This window comes from Triticum urartu, chromosome 4A (assembly GCF_056163025.1).
Source record: "Triticum urartu cultivar PI428250 chromosome 4A, HENAU_Tu73, whole genome shotgun sequence".
In the NCBI taxonomy this organism is placed as follows: Eukaryota; Viridiplantae; Streptophyta; class Magnoliopsida; order Poales; family Poaceae; genus Triticum; species Triticum urartu.
Window position 1 is genome coordinate 5,370,406 of NC_141876.1, and position 14,502 is coordinate 5,384,907.

The window sequence follows — 14,502 nt, forward strand, 5'->3', positions numbered from 1 at the left end:
GGCGTGCCGGTGCCCCCGGTACCCACCGGCGCGGCGCGGCGTGCGGAGATCGCACGCATCCGCTCGAACCTGCCGTGTGCGGCGAGGGAGGTGCCACGGTACGTCCCGACAGCCCGCTCTGGGAGCCTTATTTCCACTGCCGTCACGCCCGGCAGCTCGAGGCCACCAACGGCGTCGTTCCCTCCGGCAGGCTCAACGCCGCCGGCCGGCGTCGGTGGTGGGGCGTGCCCGGGCGCACGTTGGAGGCCGTCCTCGAGTACATCGAGGGCGGCAACACGCCGCACCTCGAGTACCCCGCTCCCCCGTCCTTCTCACGCCGCCGGGGAAGCTCCTGGACCCCGAGGCGCATGGAGACCGGGGGGTCCTCCTCCTCGTCCGGCGGCTCGCCCTGCCTCCACCTCCGCTCCGTCGAGCCGGAGCCCCAGGGCACGCCGGTCAGCGCGCGCACCCGCAGCTCCGGCGTCCGCATCGGCGACAACGCCTCCCCACCCACCGGCCGCTTCGTCCTCGTCGAGCCCAAGCCGGATCCCGTCCTCCCCGCGGAGTACGAGGAGATAGCCCGGCGCGGCTTCTCCGACGAGGACGCCCTGCGGTGGGCGCGGGACGACTACCTCCGCGACGAGACGGTCCGACAGCGCCGGGCCCTGGAGGAGATCGCCGCCCGCAAGCGTGGGCGCGAGGACGAGCACGGCGTTGTGGTCCTTGACAGCGACGATGACGACGCCGCCGCCCCCGGACCGTCCAACCCGCCGCGCCAACCGGGGGAGGGATGCAGCAGGGACGGCGGAGGCGCGGGCGACGACGACGACGACGACGGCGGTGACTACACGCGGTTCTACAGCCTCCTCGGCATGTAGAACCGCGTGGGCGGGCGGCGAGGGAGACGACGGGGGTAGCCCGCAGTAGTTTTTTTCCTTTTTTGTAAAATATGTTTAAGTTTGAACGAACTCGCCGATGTTTGCGTTAAATTTAAGTCATGTTTGCGCCGTTTTTGATTTTTTTTGACTAACCGTGGGTGCCGCGACTGGAGGGCATCACGCCCCCAGTGCGCGGTTTAACGCCGGTGCACCCCTAAGGGGTGATTTTTTGCCCCTTCTGAAGGGCCAACGGCTGGAGATGCCCTAAGAGACGCCGATACTATTTATGTGGGCCAGAGATGAAGTGCTTGTGGCGTTGGCTCAGCGGCCAGACGCAACTACGTTGTAGCACTTCGTGGCGTTTGCGCCAGCCAATGCCAGTACTATTTACACCCGCTAGGGTCCACGTACTACTGTCGTTTGTCGTGAAGTGCACGCCTGGAATGTGCTCATGTCAGTGCAGCCTTAGCATATATCAACTGATTGACAAAATGGATTGGAGTTAGGGATAACCAGATTAAGAAAATGGATTGGAATGATCCAATTATTATTGATAGATGAACAATTTACACACACACATACAAATAAACAAGCTGACATAACATGTAAGATTCACACATGCACACCATCACACAAGGAACACTCAATCTTAGTAATTAACTAGCACAGACAGGGATATGTATATACATTAAATTAATTAATCTATGATTTTGTCTGAATACGGCTCACAATCGGACGAGCCCCGCCGGTGGCCGCCATTAGACGATTCAGTAGGGCCTGCAGAGAACCTCTCGGCACCTCGGGCGCGGGATCCACCATACCACGGATGTATTTATCATCGATCTTTATCTTGTCCTTGATGTCGGGTTTCTCAGAGATATGAACACGGATTTCAGGGGAGTAGGCGACGATCTCCACCTGCACGAGGTTATGGCAAAATGCGGGTCTCCGGATCTCGACCCGCAACAGCTCCACGTCCAGCGTCACGTACTTGATGCTGTGGAACCCGGTATTGAAGACGATGCTCTCCGTTTCACAAGCGCCTTCTAGCAGGACGAGCACGGAGAGGAGTGGCAGGCCAATTCCCAGCTGGTCGATGAAGGATTGCGGCACCATGGTGTTCTTCAGGAATAACTGCGTCAGGGTCGGGAGTGTAAAGTTGCGGCCCGACAATGTCGGGGATTGCTCCATCTTCCCGGCTAGCCGCATCATCTGGAGGCGCGGGAGGTTGGATCTAGTGAACAGATCTGAGGGGATCACTGCCTGATCTCCAGAAGCGAGGTTGAGGATCACGAGGTACTTGAGCTTGTAGATGGCCTCCACATTGCTTGCGGAGATCCCGTCGACGTGCAGCGTGTTGAGGCGTACCATCCTGCAGAAGGTTTTCTCGTCCCAGGCACCGTTATTGCCATGGTTTACAGTCGTCAAGTTCCGTAGCTGCTCCAGGTTGCCGACTCGCCTGGGCAAGAGGATGGACCCAAACACGTGCCGCAACGTCCTTATTTTCCAGAACCCTATCGGGAGCACGTTGACGGCGGTGCCTCGGACGTCCAGCGTCTGGAGCCGGGTCAGCTTCCCAATTGACGACGGTATTACCTGGACAAGAGTTTTTCATTTGAACATTTTGTTTAAACATGAGATCGCACACTTTTCAAAATTTTCCAAACTAAAAAACATGACTAGATCCAGTCGGCTTCTCGAAAGTCAACATGCATTCGAGTTGGCTTTTTAAATGCCGACACTATGCCCCTGTCAGCTTTTGACAATCCATGAGGTTGGTATTTTAGAATATTTTAATTTTAGTCTAATATAGACTTCAAATTTTGAAAAATAATATTTGAAAAAGAAAACAGCTCAATTACCTTGAGGGAGCAGGAGGTGATGGCGAGATGCTGCAGGTGCACCACGCTCCCGATTTCATGGGGTAACTCGATGCCAATGTCTAGGCCATCTAGACTGATGACACGGAGGAACTTGGAATTGCACAGGAGCCTCTTTATGATCTTCTTGGGGTCCATGTTGGTGTTGTCGGGGCTCCCAAGAAGATGAGGGAAGACCCGAGCAGTGCTGGTCTTTGTACCCTTCTTGTTCCGGTCACCCGCAGCATCAGCCGCCACCTTTGCCGTCCCCGTGCCTTCTTTTTCAAAGCTTGAGAAGATGGACCGCAGCTTGGGCAGAGGGGTGGCGAGGGCAGCATACTTATCACTGTGATTCTGCAGCGCGAGGCGGCGAGTGGTGGTCAGCATCGGGACATCGTCGCCGCCGTGGACCTGCACGAAGCTGGCCTCCTGCGCCTCATGCAGAAGGAAGTCGTGGACCCTGGACTGCACAGTGACGCTCTCGAACCCAGGGTCGGCGTACTCCACCGGCGGGATGTTGATGAGGTGCCTCTGGGCCAGCTCGTTAAGGAAATGGCTGCCCACCTTCTCCATCGTCATGCCTCCCCTGGGGCTCAGGAAACCCTCCGCCATCCACATGCACACCATGGTGCGCGCCTTGACCAGCATGTTCACCGGGAAGCATGCCAGGTAGAGGAAGCACGATTTCAGGTCGTGCGGGAGGTCGTCGAAACACATGGAGAGTATGATGTCGTCCCGTTTGGACTCGCCGGACTTGTCCGTGAGGTGCTCGAACACGCGAGTCCATTCGCCGGGGAACTCCTTGGTCTGCAGGAGGCCCGCCAGCAGCACGACCGACAGCGGGAGACCGCCGGTGACGTCGTGGATGGAATCCAGGTGCTTCTTCATCTCCGGGTCGTCGGCCGAGATCCTGTTATACTTGTCACCACCCCTGCCCCGGAGGAGCGCCTTGCGGAACAGCTCCACGGACGTGCCCTTGTCCAAGTGCGTAAGGAGGATATCCCTATCCACGAAGCTGGAGGACTGTGCCACCGGGTCCGTCCGTGTGATCCTCACCACTCTGCTCTTGGCGCTGCTCGTCCTCCCGAGGATGGACAGGATGCCGTTCCACTCCGTGCTGCTCACCTCGCCGTCGAGGACCAGCAGGTAGATCTTGGCTCGCAGCGCCGCTTGTAGCCTTACCCCGGGATCATTGTCGCCGTCATAGCTGCTCCTGGTCGGTTTCAGCGCCAGGCGCAGGAGGACCAGCTTGAGGATCTGCGAGGCGCTGAGGCCTGGCGCGAAGCTCACCCACACGCGCACCCTGAAATGCTCCTTGGTTACGGGATCCTCGTAGATCGCCTTCATCAGCTTCGTCTTGCCGAGGCCGCTCTCCCCTGCCAACGTGATCACCATGGGGTGCTCGGTTTGCTCGTTGAGCGCCTTCCTCATTTCCTCTTGCTTCTCGTCTCGTCCCACCAATGGTAGCGTAAAACGACCCCTATGCATGTTCAAATTTTAAGTGTTATTAGGGTTTCTATATACACATTTATTACATGACAGTAAGTTTAGGTGGACACCACGGTATATATAAACTCTATTTTATTCATTAAGTTTGGAATAGTAAAATAAAAATATGTTACAACTTCTATTATATGACATTGAATGCAACTCTGCTTTGTATATTAATTCGGAATAAAATATAAGAAATTGTTTTTTTAGCTGGATAATGAGTACAACTTTGTTTTATTTGTTAAATTTGAATAATAAAAATAGTAGACACAACTTTTATTAAGTTATAATGTAGAATACTCACTTCGTTCCAAATTATTTGAAGTTTTAGATTTTGAATAGAAGGGGAGGCCTGGCACAGCGGTAAAGCTATTGCCATGTGACGATGAGATCACGGGTTAGAGTCTTGAAAACAGCCTCTTGCAGAAATGTAGGGAAAGACTGCGTACTATAGACCCAAAATGGTCCGATCCTTCACCTGACCCTACGCATGCGAGAGCTATATGCACCGGGCTGCCCCTTTGAGATTTTGAATAGACGATTCTATGTACCTAGCTACCTTGGATATATATCTCTAAATTCATTAACATTCATATAAGCCTGTATGGAGGAAACGAGATCCAACACTTCAAATAATTTGTAAGGGAAGGAGTACAACTCTATTTTATTCATTAAATTTGGAATAATAAAATATAAATGTATTACATGACAATGAATACAACTCTAGTTTATATACTAAATGTGGAATAAAATATAAAAAACATGTTTTATCAGTTAGATATTCAGTACAACTCTATTTTATTTATTAAATTCAGGAATAAAGTAATATGCACGTATTACAAATCATATTACATAACAATTAATACAACTATGACTTATTTGTTAGATCATGCTTGACAGGATGATAGTACTTATTTAATTAATTATAATATTTCAGATAAATCATTTTTATTTTCGTACAAATTTTATACAAAATCCAGAAATATCTAAATTTGTGATAAATTATGTATGATAGTTAAGAGTATATTTGATTTAAATTTATTTTCATAATAATTTTTATTATCGTACAAATTCTATACAAAATCCAGAAATATCTAAATTTAAAGTAATTATGGAGTCATTAGAAATTTATAATAACAATGTAAATTCTATAGAAAATATAGCAGTGGAAAAAAGATGTATATGTACAAGTAAAAGAGAAACTGCATACATAACTTGTTTATTTTGTTTGAAGTAGCACGAGATTGCACTTTATCTTTATTTGTTAGACATCAATGTTTGAATACATTTTTCCATATTTTAATGATATATGTAAACTATTATAGTGGTGAACTGAATTAAATACTAGTTGGTGAACAAGTAAAATAATAAAAGATCATATTAATGTGAATTGAATAATGAAATCTAGTTGCGGAAAAACATGGATCAACTCGCTAGTTTTATATAGAATGAAAAAGAAAAATATTGATTCGACAGCTCACAGATTTTCAATAGCAGCACTGATGTCAGTGGACGGCCTCCAGGTGGTGACTGATGAGGAATCCTGGTCATCGATCTTGTACTTATCCTTGTTCTCGATGATTCTCTCGAGCCTTTTGTTGATGGATCCGACTCTCCTTGAGAGGTCCCTCCGCACGCGGACCTGCGTGGTCAATCCGGCGAAGAATTGGACGATGGCTTGGCTCCAGCCTGGGTACCTTCAGAGTTCAACAATAGTATATATAATTTAGCCCTATTAGCCCTATTATATATATATATATATATATATATATATATATATATATATATATATATATATATATATATATATATATATATGTGCGGTTCAATCAACCTGCAGCTCATTTCGGAGCCACTTTGGTTCCTGGAGTTTTAGGCCTCTGTTGGATATACATTCTATGTAATTTAATTTTTTCAAATTTGTAATTTTATTAATTTTATATTTTAAATTACTAAAGTTGCAATGTTTTTGTAATTTTAGTACTTCAAAGTGTGATACGTGTTACACATTTTGAAGTATTAAAATTGCATATTGACTAAGTGGTAAGGATAAATCGGGCGGCTGGGCATTAGCAAAACCGTTATAAAATGGGATGTCTCGAAATCTCAGTTGACTGAGATTTTTTCTATGTCTAAGTCAATTTATTTTTTGTATAAATTTCGTACTTCAAAATGCACAACTTCACTGTCTGCTCATTTTAAATAACTAAAATTGCACCTTTTTTGTAACCTTAGTATTTTAAAATTTAATAATTATAGAGACATAAAAAATATCTTTGTTAACTGAGAACAATTTTACATTTAAAAATAATTAAGTTGTATAATCAATTGAAATATAAAAGAAATCTCTCTAAAGTCTAAGAATTAGCAAAAACCATGGACATCAGAATCCTACTTGGAGAGGTCGATCTTGAGGAAGTAGCGGTCAACGGCATCCTCGGCGTCGAAGACGGCACCACGTATCTGGTGGAGGCAGACCCTGGTGAGCTCATCGTTCCTGGCGCGCCGCCGGGGCTCGGCATCGCGGAGGAAGGCCTGCAGCCACATGAGCTTGTCCCGGAGGTTCCGCACGTCGTCGTCCACTGCCGCCATCGCCTGCGCCTCCTTCATCACCAGCTCCTGCAGCGCCCCCAGCAGCGGCCCCATCACCGCCTCCGCCATGATCGACCCCTCTCTCTCTCTGTCTCTCTCTTGTGCTGGATGAAGAGCAATGGGTTAAAGAAGGACCTACGGTTGGGAGACCAATGGCTTCTTTTGCTGCCTGGTCATATAGTAGTTTATATATCACTCAATTTATAGTATGGGCCTGGCTGGCATTGATTCCTTGCTCGGACTAGTGCAGGCGTAGCTTTATTTGTAGTTGGAAACGATGGATTACATAGGATGCAAGTAAAGTAGGGTAGCATCCAGGGGAAAAGAAGAGGATGCCATGCGTGCGTGCGTGATTGATCGATCCAGCACATTTTCCTAGGGTGTGGCATACTTTACTTGGGCTGGGTCGTTTTTCCTTCTTCTTTTTTTCTCTATCTGATATATGGGCTGAGCCGAATCTTGTTAGTCTAAACCATGCTTCGATGATGGAAGGACAGTATTGGGCGACTACTTAATTTAGAACCCACATTGACTTGTAACTGTATATCGGTAGTACTCCTTCTGTTCTCAAATATTTGTCTTTCTAAACATTTCAAATGGATTACAACATACAGATGTATGTAGACATATTTTAGAGTGTAGATTCACTTATTTTGCTTCTTATGTAGTCACTTGTTGAAATCTTTAAAAAGACAAATATTTGAGAACGGAGGGAGTAGAAACTAAAGAGATCGAGAATGACAAGACAAACGTCTGTAGTCATCCATGATATAGGATTCCCAATCATGACTTGCAGTAGTTCGGCTGAACCCAACATGCATGGTACTAATTTGCACCATAAGAATTCAGAGAGTTGTGCTATACAAAATCTGTTAGAATTGTGTCGAATATTATTGTACAAGTTAGGTTACAGCTGGACTTAGAGTCGTACGGTGTGTAGACATGATACGGAGTCGTGTCCAAGTAGAACACTTGTATCCTAGGCCTCTCATATATAGCGGGGGTAGACACACGATGTAACCTATGCCAACATAATAGCACTGAAACGCAGGGGTGCCGGCGTCCAGGGCGACCGGGTGCGGTATTGTAGCGGTGTCATGAGTAGGAGCGCCCATAGTCAGGTCCCGGGGATGTAGCCATATCGGTGAACCTCGTTAACAAATCTCGGTGTCGTGCTCTTGTGATTGCCTGATCCTCGGTAGATCGACGGAGCGCCTCGGATTTATTCTAACAAGTGGTATCATGAGCAAGGTTCGATTCGAGGAGTTGCTGGATCGTTGATTTAGAGAAGAGCGATGAAGACCAGCTGCAGATGAGCACGGCTTGCGTGCGAGACGTCGGGCAGCAATCGGAGATTGTCGCATGTAAAGCAATCAAGAGCAACACGCAGCAGATCGATCCGATATGGAGGCGGCGTAACGTGCGCGGTGGCCAACGCACGTGATGGGAGTAGCAGGAGTCCGCGTACAGCGGCGGCGCAAGCAGCTCGATCGGGCGTGCGGGGCCAGGCAGCACAAGCGGCGTATTGGATACAGGCGATTGAGTGTCTCGGCAGGATTCCGATCGGACTCGGAGGCTCGGGCGGTGTGTACGCGGGTGGTCTACGTGGGCGGTGCAGCATTGGATCACGTACAGCAGAAGACGCGCGTACGAGACAGCCGGAGGACAAGGTGCTGCGTGTTGGGACATACGTTTGAGATTTGTTTGGTAAAAAAAAGGAATATCTTCGCGGACAACGGAGGCTTAGTCAGGGGATCAACTTTTATTGGCAAAGTTTATGCATGCGTCGCGTTAGGTACAGGACGCCGTGGCTGGTTGAGGCCTAGGAGCCGGTGCATGAGGTTGCTAATTGAAGCATCAGGAGTTTTTCTATGGAAAATTAGCACAAATACCCAGGGTGTCTTTTGGACAGAGAAGCATGTATGCATGGCGTGAGTGCAATGCGTACGAGAAGCTGCTTGGATCAAAATAATTTCTCGGATGGAAGTGCGGTGTGATGTAGAGTTGGTCAAGATGGAGCACGTGCGAGGTTGGCGACGTGCGTATAAGGCTCGGAGGAGTCTAGAGCGCGTCGTGACAGGATCATGCAAACACAGGGCGTCAAGGCAATGCATAGATGTGCGAGGCGGACACAACGCAGGGTGGAGCATGGTTGCAGTCGGGTTATTTCGGCTGGGTCGGACTGGATAGTCTGATGGACTGACGTGGATGTCGGTCAAAGAAGAAGACGGCAGTGATTTTAGCGACGATGACATAGGAGCGTGATGCTGATGGTGGCCGACTTCTGGGGCGTGGAAACACGTGGTGCAGGCTCGAGGGCTTGTGCGGCTTCGACAAGACTATGACGCAGAGTTTATTCAAGATGGTGCACACATGAGAGAGCTTGAAGTCGTCAGGGCGCAGGGTAGCATAGCGCAGCTACATGGAGTCATGTTGAAGGTGAAGCTGGAGTCTGATGGACGACTTCACTCTGTGTTGATGGAGGGGCTACGGCGTAAGGATCCGGAGAATCGTAGCCTATTTCAGCGGGATAGCGAGAGACACGTGGATCGGACTGGGGCCCAATGGTCTGATGGAGACGTGATACTCGGCATCGGTCGGTGATGATCGATGGTTCTCTGCAGTGGGGGTTGAGGCAGTGTGGGCAAGCTACCCGGGAGACTCGATCAGGACAGCAGAGACTCAACGCGGTGATAGCGGCGAGGCGTGCGGTAAGCACGGGACACAACGACAGACCAAGGCACTAATGGTAGACATGTGGTTAGACAAAATTGTGCAAAGGGTGCTGAAGCAGTGTTGACGAGTACCAGATTCAAGTTGGTGACTGAGTCTATCGGTACCGGAAGATGGACAGGAGTTGACCATGGAGAATCTGAGAAAGTGACGGAGAGTCTGGAATTGTCAAAAGCTGAGAGAGTACATGGCCGTATATTCTGTGGTGTTCAGTGCACAGGGCAAAGTGCGGATGACAAGACAGAAGGAGGCGGAGTGCTATAGCGGTGGGACATGTCAGAGACTATCGGAAAAAAAGGATGAGACAACTGCGAATTTGACTCAGGGTGACACAGGGCGACGGTGAAATTCCTTCAAGTTTCAGACAAGCAGTACAGAAAGAGCAGTGACGTTGAGTTCACGTAACTCTTATACGTGGCGTCCAATATGTGAGTGGTTCATTTTTCACGCAGACAGTGATCGGTGTGTGATGTCGTTGAACGGATACTCTGGAAGTTGGAAGCACAAGGTAGAGTAATGAGGAACTTAATTTTGCTCGAGTGTTGACTGTGAAGAAGACGAAAAGGGACTACAGTTGCAGGTGGAGTCACATGGAGTCTGGGAGTAGCAGTGGGGCTCATGGCGTATCTCAAGTCCAATGTACATGAAGGTTCGACGCACGGACGAATTCAAGGTGGTGGAGAATATTCGCCAAGATGGAGTTTGTTAGAATTGTGTCGAATATTATTGTACAAGTTAGGTTACAGTTGAACTTGAAGTCGTACGGTGTGTAGACAGGATACGGAATCGTGTCCAAGTAGAACACTTGTACCCTAGGCCTCTCATATATAGTGGGGTTAGACACACGATGTAACCTATGCCAACATAATAGCATCGAAACGCAGGGAAAGCCGGCGGCATGTACCGGTGTCCAGGGCGACCGGGTGCGATATTGTAGCGGTGTCATGGGGAGGAGCACCCATAGTCAGGCCCGGGGATGTAGCCATATCGGTGAACCTCGTTAACAAATCTCGGTATCGTGCTTGTGTGATTGCTTGATCCTCGGTAGATCAACGGAGCGCTTCGGATTTATTCTAACAAAATCGAATGATGGTGAGCTATAGACATGATAAAATTCGTGGCGTGGCGTGGCATGGCCTGGTGTACATGTGGGTCCGGTGAAGATGATGATGGGGTTCAGCATACTTCCTTTCCAGATCACTCTGTCAGAGGAAAGGAACAATTGACGATCCTTTTCTTGCCCTACCAAAAAGGAAAAGAATATGATGATACATGGACATCATGCATCTGTCCGCCTTGGCAGGCTTCCATGGACCCACACTGTCACTTTACCTCCGAGTTTGTTGACAGTACAGTGCTATTCCTATTACAGCCGTTGCACAATCATTCGAGAACCTGAATGCAACTTTCAAAAAAAAAAAAGAGAACCTGAATGCAGAAATTCACCCCCCCCCCCCCAGGGTGCTTTGTAACTGTACTGTACATCATAGAAAATTGATTAGTCTGGATTCTTCAGTAGTACAATCAAATGAACTTTAAGGCCATCTCCAACGGCAACCCGCATATTTCCTTCCGCATTCGCTCGCGGACTGACCGGATGAAATTCGTACAAACAAGGCCAACTTTTATATAAACATAACGAATTTCATATAAACACGCCCGGATTTCATATAAACATGATGGACTTCATTACATCTACAACAAAATGGTGCTAATCCGACTGTAAAGGTATAATTAATTCTAATCTAAATGGTCATCGGCGCCCGTTCCCTGTCGGGCCATCAGCCATGAGAAATAAAGCTTCGCCGTCTCCACTGCCGCCTCGACATTCTCTAGCTCCGCCTCCGGAGGCCCGGGATGTGAAACTGTCCGCCTCCACATAGTCTGCTAAGCGACTAATCGCCCGAAGATGGTGAGCCCACCAAGCTTGGCGTCGATGGGAGGGGAGGAGCGGTGGCTTTCCTAGGACACGAGAGGCGGCGTCCTACCGTGCACTACACTTCCTCTGCGGCGCCGTAGACGTGCCGGCTTCATGATCACCACGGCGGGGCGCGGACTCGGGATATCTTCCTCGTCATAGGTCTCGCCGAACATCGCCTCGCCCGGATCGTCGCTCTACTTATAGGCGTCCGCCACCTCCGCCACCCGCTGGCGGATCTCGCAAGCGGAGCGGTAGGACTCGAGCAACGCATGTTGCTCCGCCAGGTCCGCGTCTGGCCCGACAGCCCTGCCGGCGGCGAGCTGCTCCTCAGCCTGCACTTGCTCCTGCGGGAGGTGGTGGTTGCAGGTGGGAGTCGGCCTACGCCTCCCAAAACATCTCCTCCCCCTCCTCCCGCCCCATGTCCATGTAATGGCCACGGGCCTCGCCGATGGTCAAGGTGCAATGCACAGGCGAGGTTGGCATGGAGGAGGGGGAGGGTGGCGCGGAGGAGGAGGGTGGCGTCGGTTTGTCGACGGCGGCGTTCTCCATTGGGATGTCGTCGTCCTCCGACTGCATGTCGGCTAGCCAGCCTGCAGCAATGGCAGCCATCTCTTTCTTATGGTCCGACGTCAGACCGTCCTAGAGAGATTTGGCGTGGAGGGATCCATGGTGGGACTCGTGTGGAGAGGGATCGGAGGTGGATGACTACGGCTATGGCTGGTGCATCGGTTTTGATAGCAATGGTGGGCAACAGGGGGACGGGCGGGTGGCGCCGGAGGAGACTCCTCGACAACCACATGCCATCAATGTGGGCGGCAGATGGATGGACAGTCGGCCGTTTTGTTGTTTAAATGCACGACAGTCTACTGCACAACGAAGCGCGGACGGCGTGCCGCTTCAATGCCGGTGCCAGTGAGCGGTCGCGTCCGCTCTGACCGGGCATGAATGCGGACGCCAGCGCTCTAGAGCGGCGCTGATCGAAAACGCGTGGGAGGGGGAGGGGTTTTTGGTGGGCCAGTGCGGTCAGAAGCGGGACATGACAGCGTCCGGACTCCTGCAAACCTCCTCACGTTTGTCTCCGGTTTGCTGGAGAAAACGTATATGAACTGCACCGCGGACCGATACAGGCCAGCATTGAATGGCTTCCGTGGTCCTGACAGCATAGTCCGGAAGGATACGGAGGTTTGAGGGTCGATGTTAGAGACGCCTTAAGTTAGCATAGACTGGATGTAATACAGTGTAGAGACAGATTTTGTGCATCAATCTGGCGTATCAATAGAACTTGCCAGCTACTCGATTCTTTCATAGCCTTTAACTTTGGATTTGCCGGACTCGGTACGAGCAAAGCACAGTAAAAAAGTTACACGGAGGGAAAGAAGGAATAAATTCCTTTCTTACCCTGCCAAAAAGGAAAAAAAAAGGAAGACATCACCTTTTCGCATGTTCATCCTAAGAATTCTTTCTTGTGCCCTACTAAAAAACAAAAAGGAACATATTATATATCCAGCCTTGATGGATATTTGAGTAAAGAGAGGAATCATCTTTTGCCTTTGCTCATCGAGATAAGTAAGCATCTATGCTGCCGCATTGAGTTCCACACACGAGCAGATGTGGAGTTTTTAAGCTCGAGCTCAAATGCTCCTGCATGAATAATAAACTAATAAAAAGGAATAAAAAACAATTCTTATTTTTTTAAAGACTTTAAAGAATGTTTGAAGTGCACGCAAAAATTCATCACAAAATCAAATTGTTTCAAGGCGTGGTAGAAAAAAAAAACAAAATCAATAATCTGAAAATGTTACTTTCAAACGCATTTTGCAGCTCTGATTTTTTTTTGCCACGACTTGCTCCCATGTGATTTTCTGATGACAATTTGCATGCACTTCAAACATTTCTTAAAGATTGTGACACAAAAAATCAGAATTTTTTGAACATTTGTTCTATTTTTCTGATTTTACTATTCATGGCAGGAGCATTTGAGCTCGAGATTAGAAGGATACCTTCGCTCTGGAGCTCTGGTCTCAAATGTTAAAGCGCAAGTTGTTCCAACAAAATCTTGGAAGAGCTAGAGAAGGCAACACGTTGTTTTGATAAAGATCTCATTTTTGGCGGTGGAAGGCATGGCATTGTTTACAAAGGAATTTTACGGAACCAACATATTGTGGCCATCAAGAAACCCAAGAAGGTGGTACAGAAGGAGATCGATGGGTTTATCAATGAGGTAGCTATCCTATCACAAATCAACCATAGAAATGTAGTAAAACTCTATGGCTGTTGCCTTGAAACTGAAGTCCTGATGTTGGTCTATGAGTTCATATCTAATGGGACCCTTTACGAGCATCTTCATATCGAAGGACCGAAATCATTGTCTTGGAATGATAGGTTGAGGATTGCCACTGAGGCAGCAAAATCTCTCGCATATCTTCACTCAGATGCATCAATACCTATTGTTCATAGAGATGTCAAGTCTGCTAACATACTTTTGGATGATACCCTGAAAGCAAAGGTAGCTGATTTTGGAGCTTCACGGCACATTCCGATGGATATATCTGGGGTTATGACAATGGCCCAAGGTATGAGAGGATATTGGGATCCTATGTATTTTTACACAGGACGGCTAACTGAGAAAAGTGATGTTTATAGTTTTGGGGTCATCCTTCTGGAACTACTAACCAGGAAGAAACCATTTTTGTATTTGTCCTCAAATGATGAGAGCCTTGTTGCACATTTTGTTACCTTGTTTGAAAAAGGAAAATTATTGGAGATATTAGATCCACAAGTTATGGAAGGAGGCAAAAAAGTCGAAGAAGTGGCTACTATCGCAGTTGCATGCGTCAAATTAAGAGGAGATGATCGTCCTACCATGAGACAAGTGGAGTTGACACTCAAAGGCGCACATGAGTCTACGGAGCAAAGTTCAGATAATGTAAATCCATCTACAAAAGGCGAAAGAAACACCAAGGGGTCGACCAGACAATACAGTATGGAACATGAGTTCAACTTATCTGCAGAGTACCCTCGGTAGTTTCACTTACATGTAATTAAGATG

The 14,502-nt window shown here is 48.4% G+C and overlaps 1 protein-coding gene across 1 annotated transcript; it reads right to left on the minus strand.

The window, feature by feature from the left end:
* Positions 1-1,487: 1,487 nt before the first annotated feature.
* On the minus strand, positions 1,488-6,987 carry LOC147974303 (putative disease resistance RPP13-like protein 3). Its single transcript, XM_087517394.1, has 4 exons — positions 6,603-6,987; positions 5,689-5,904; positions 2,720-4,196; positions 1,488-2,453 (listed from the first exon to the last, which is right to left on the minus strand). The coding sequence occupies exons 1-4, from the start codon at positions 6,866-6,868 to the stop codon at positions 1,560-1,562; spliced, it is 2,853 nt and encodes a 950-aa protein (XP_087373520.1). The 5' UTR covers positions 6,869-6,987; the 3' UTR covers positions 1,488-1,559.
* Positions 6,988-14,502: the final 7,515 nt, after the last annotated feature.

What these genes read in the sequence shown, in the direction of transcription:
- LOC147974303 (XM_087517394.1), bottom strand. Translation starts at nt 6,868, where the DNA reads ATGGCGGAGGCGGTGATGGGGCCGCTGCTGGGGGCGCTGCAGGAGCTG. An exon ending in AGTGCTGCTATTGAAAATCT is followed by an intron (nt 4,197 to 5,688) that starts GTGAGCTGTCGA and finishes GAACATGCATAG; the next exon opens with GGGTCGTTTTACGCTACCAT. An exon ending in TCACCTCCTGCTCCCTCAAG is followed by an intron (nt 2,454 to 2,719) that starts GTAATTGAGCTG and finishes ACTCTTGTCCAG; the next exon opens with GTAATACCGTCGTCAATTGG.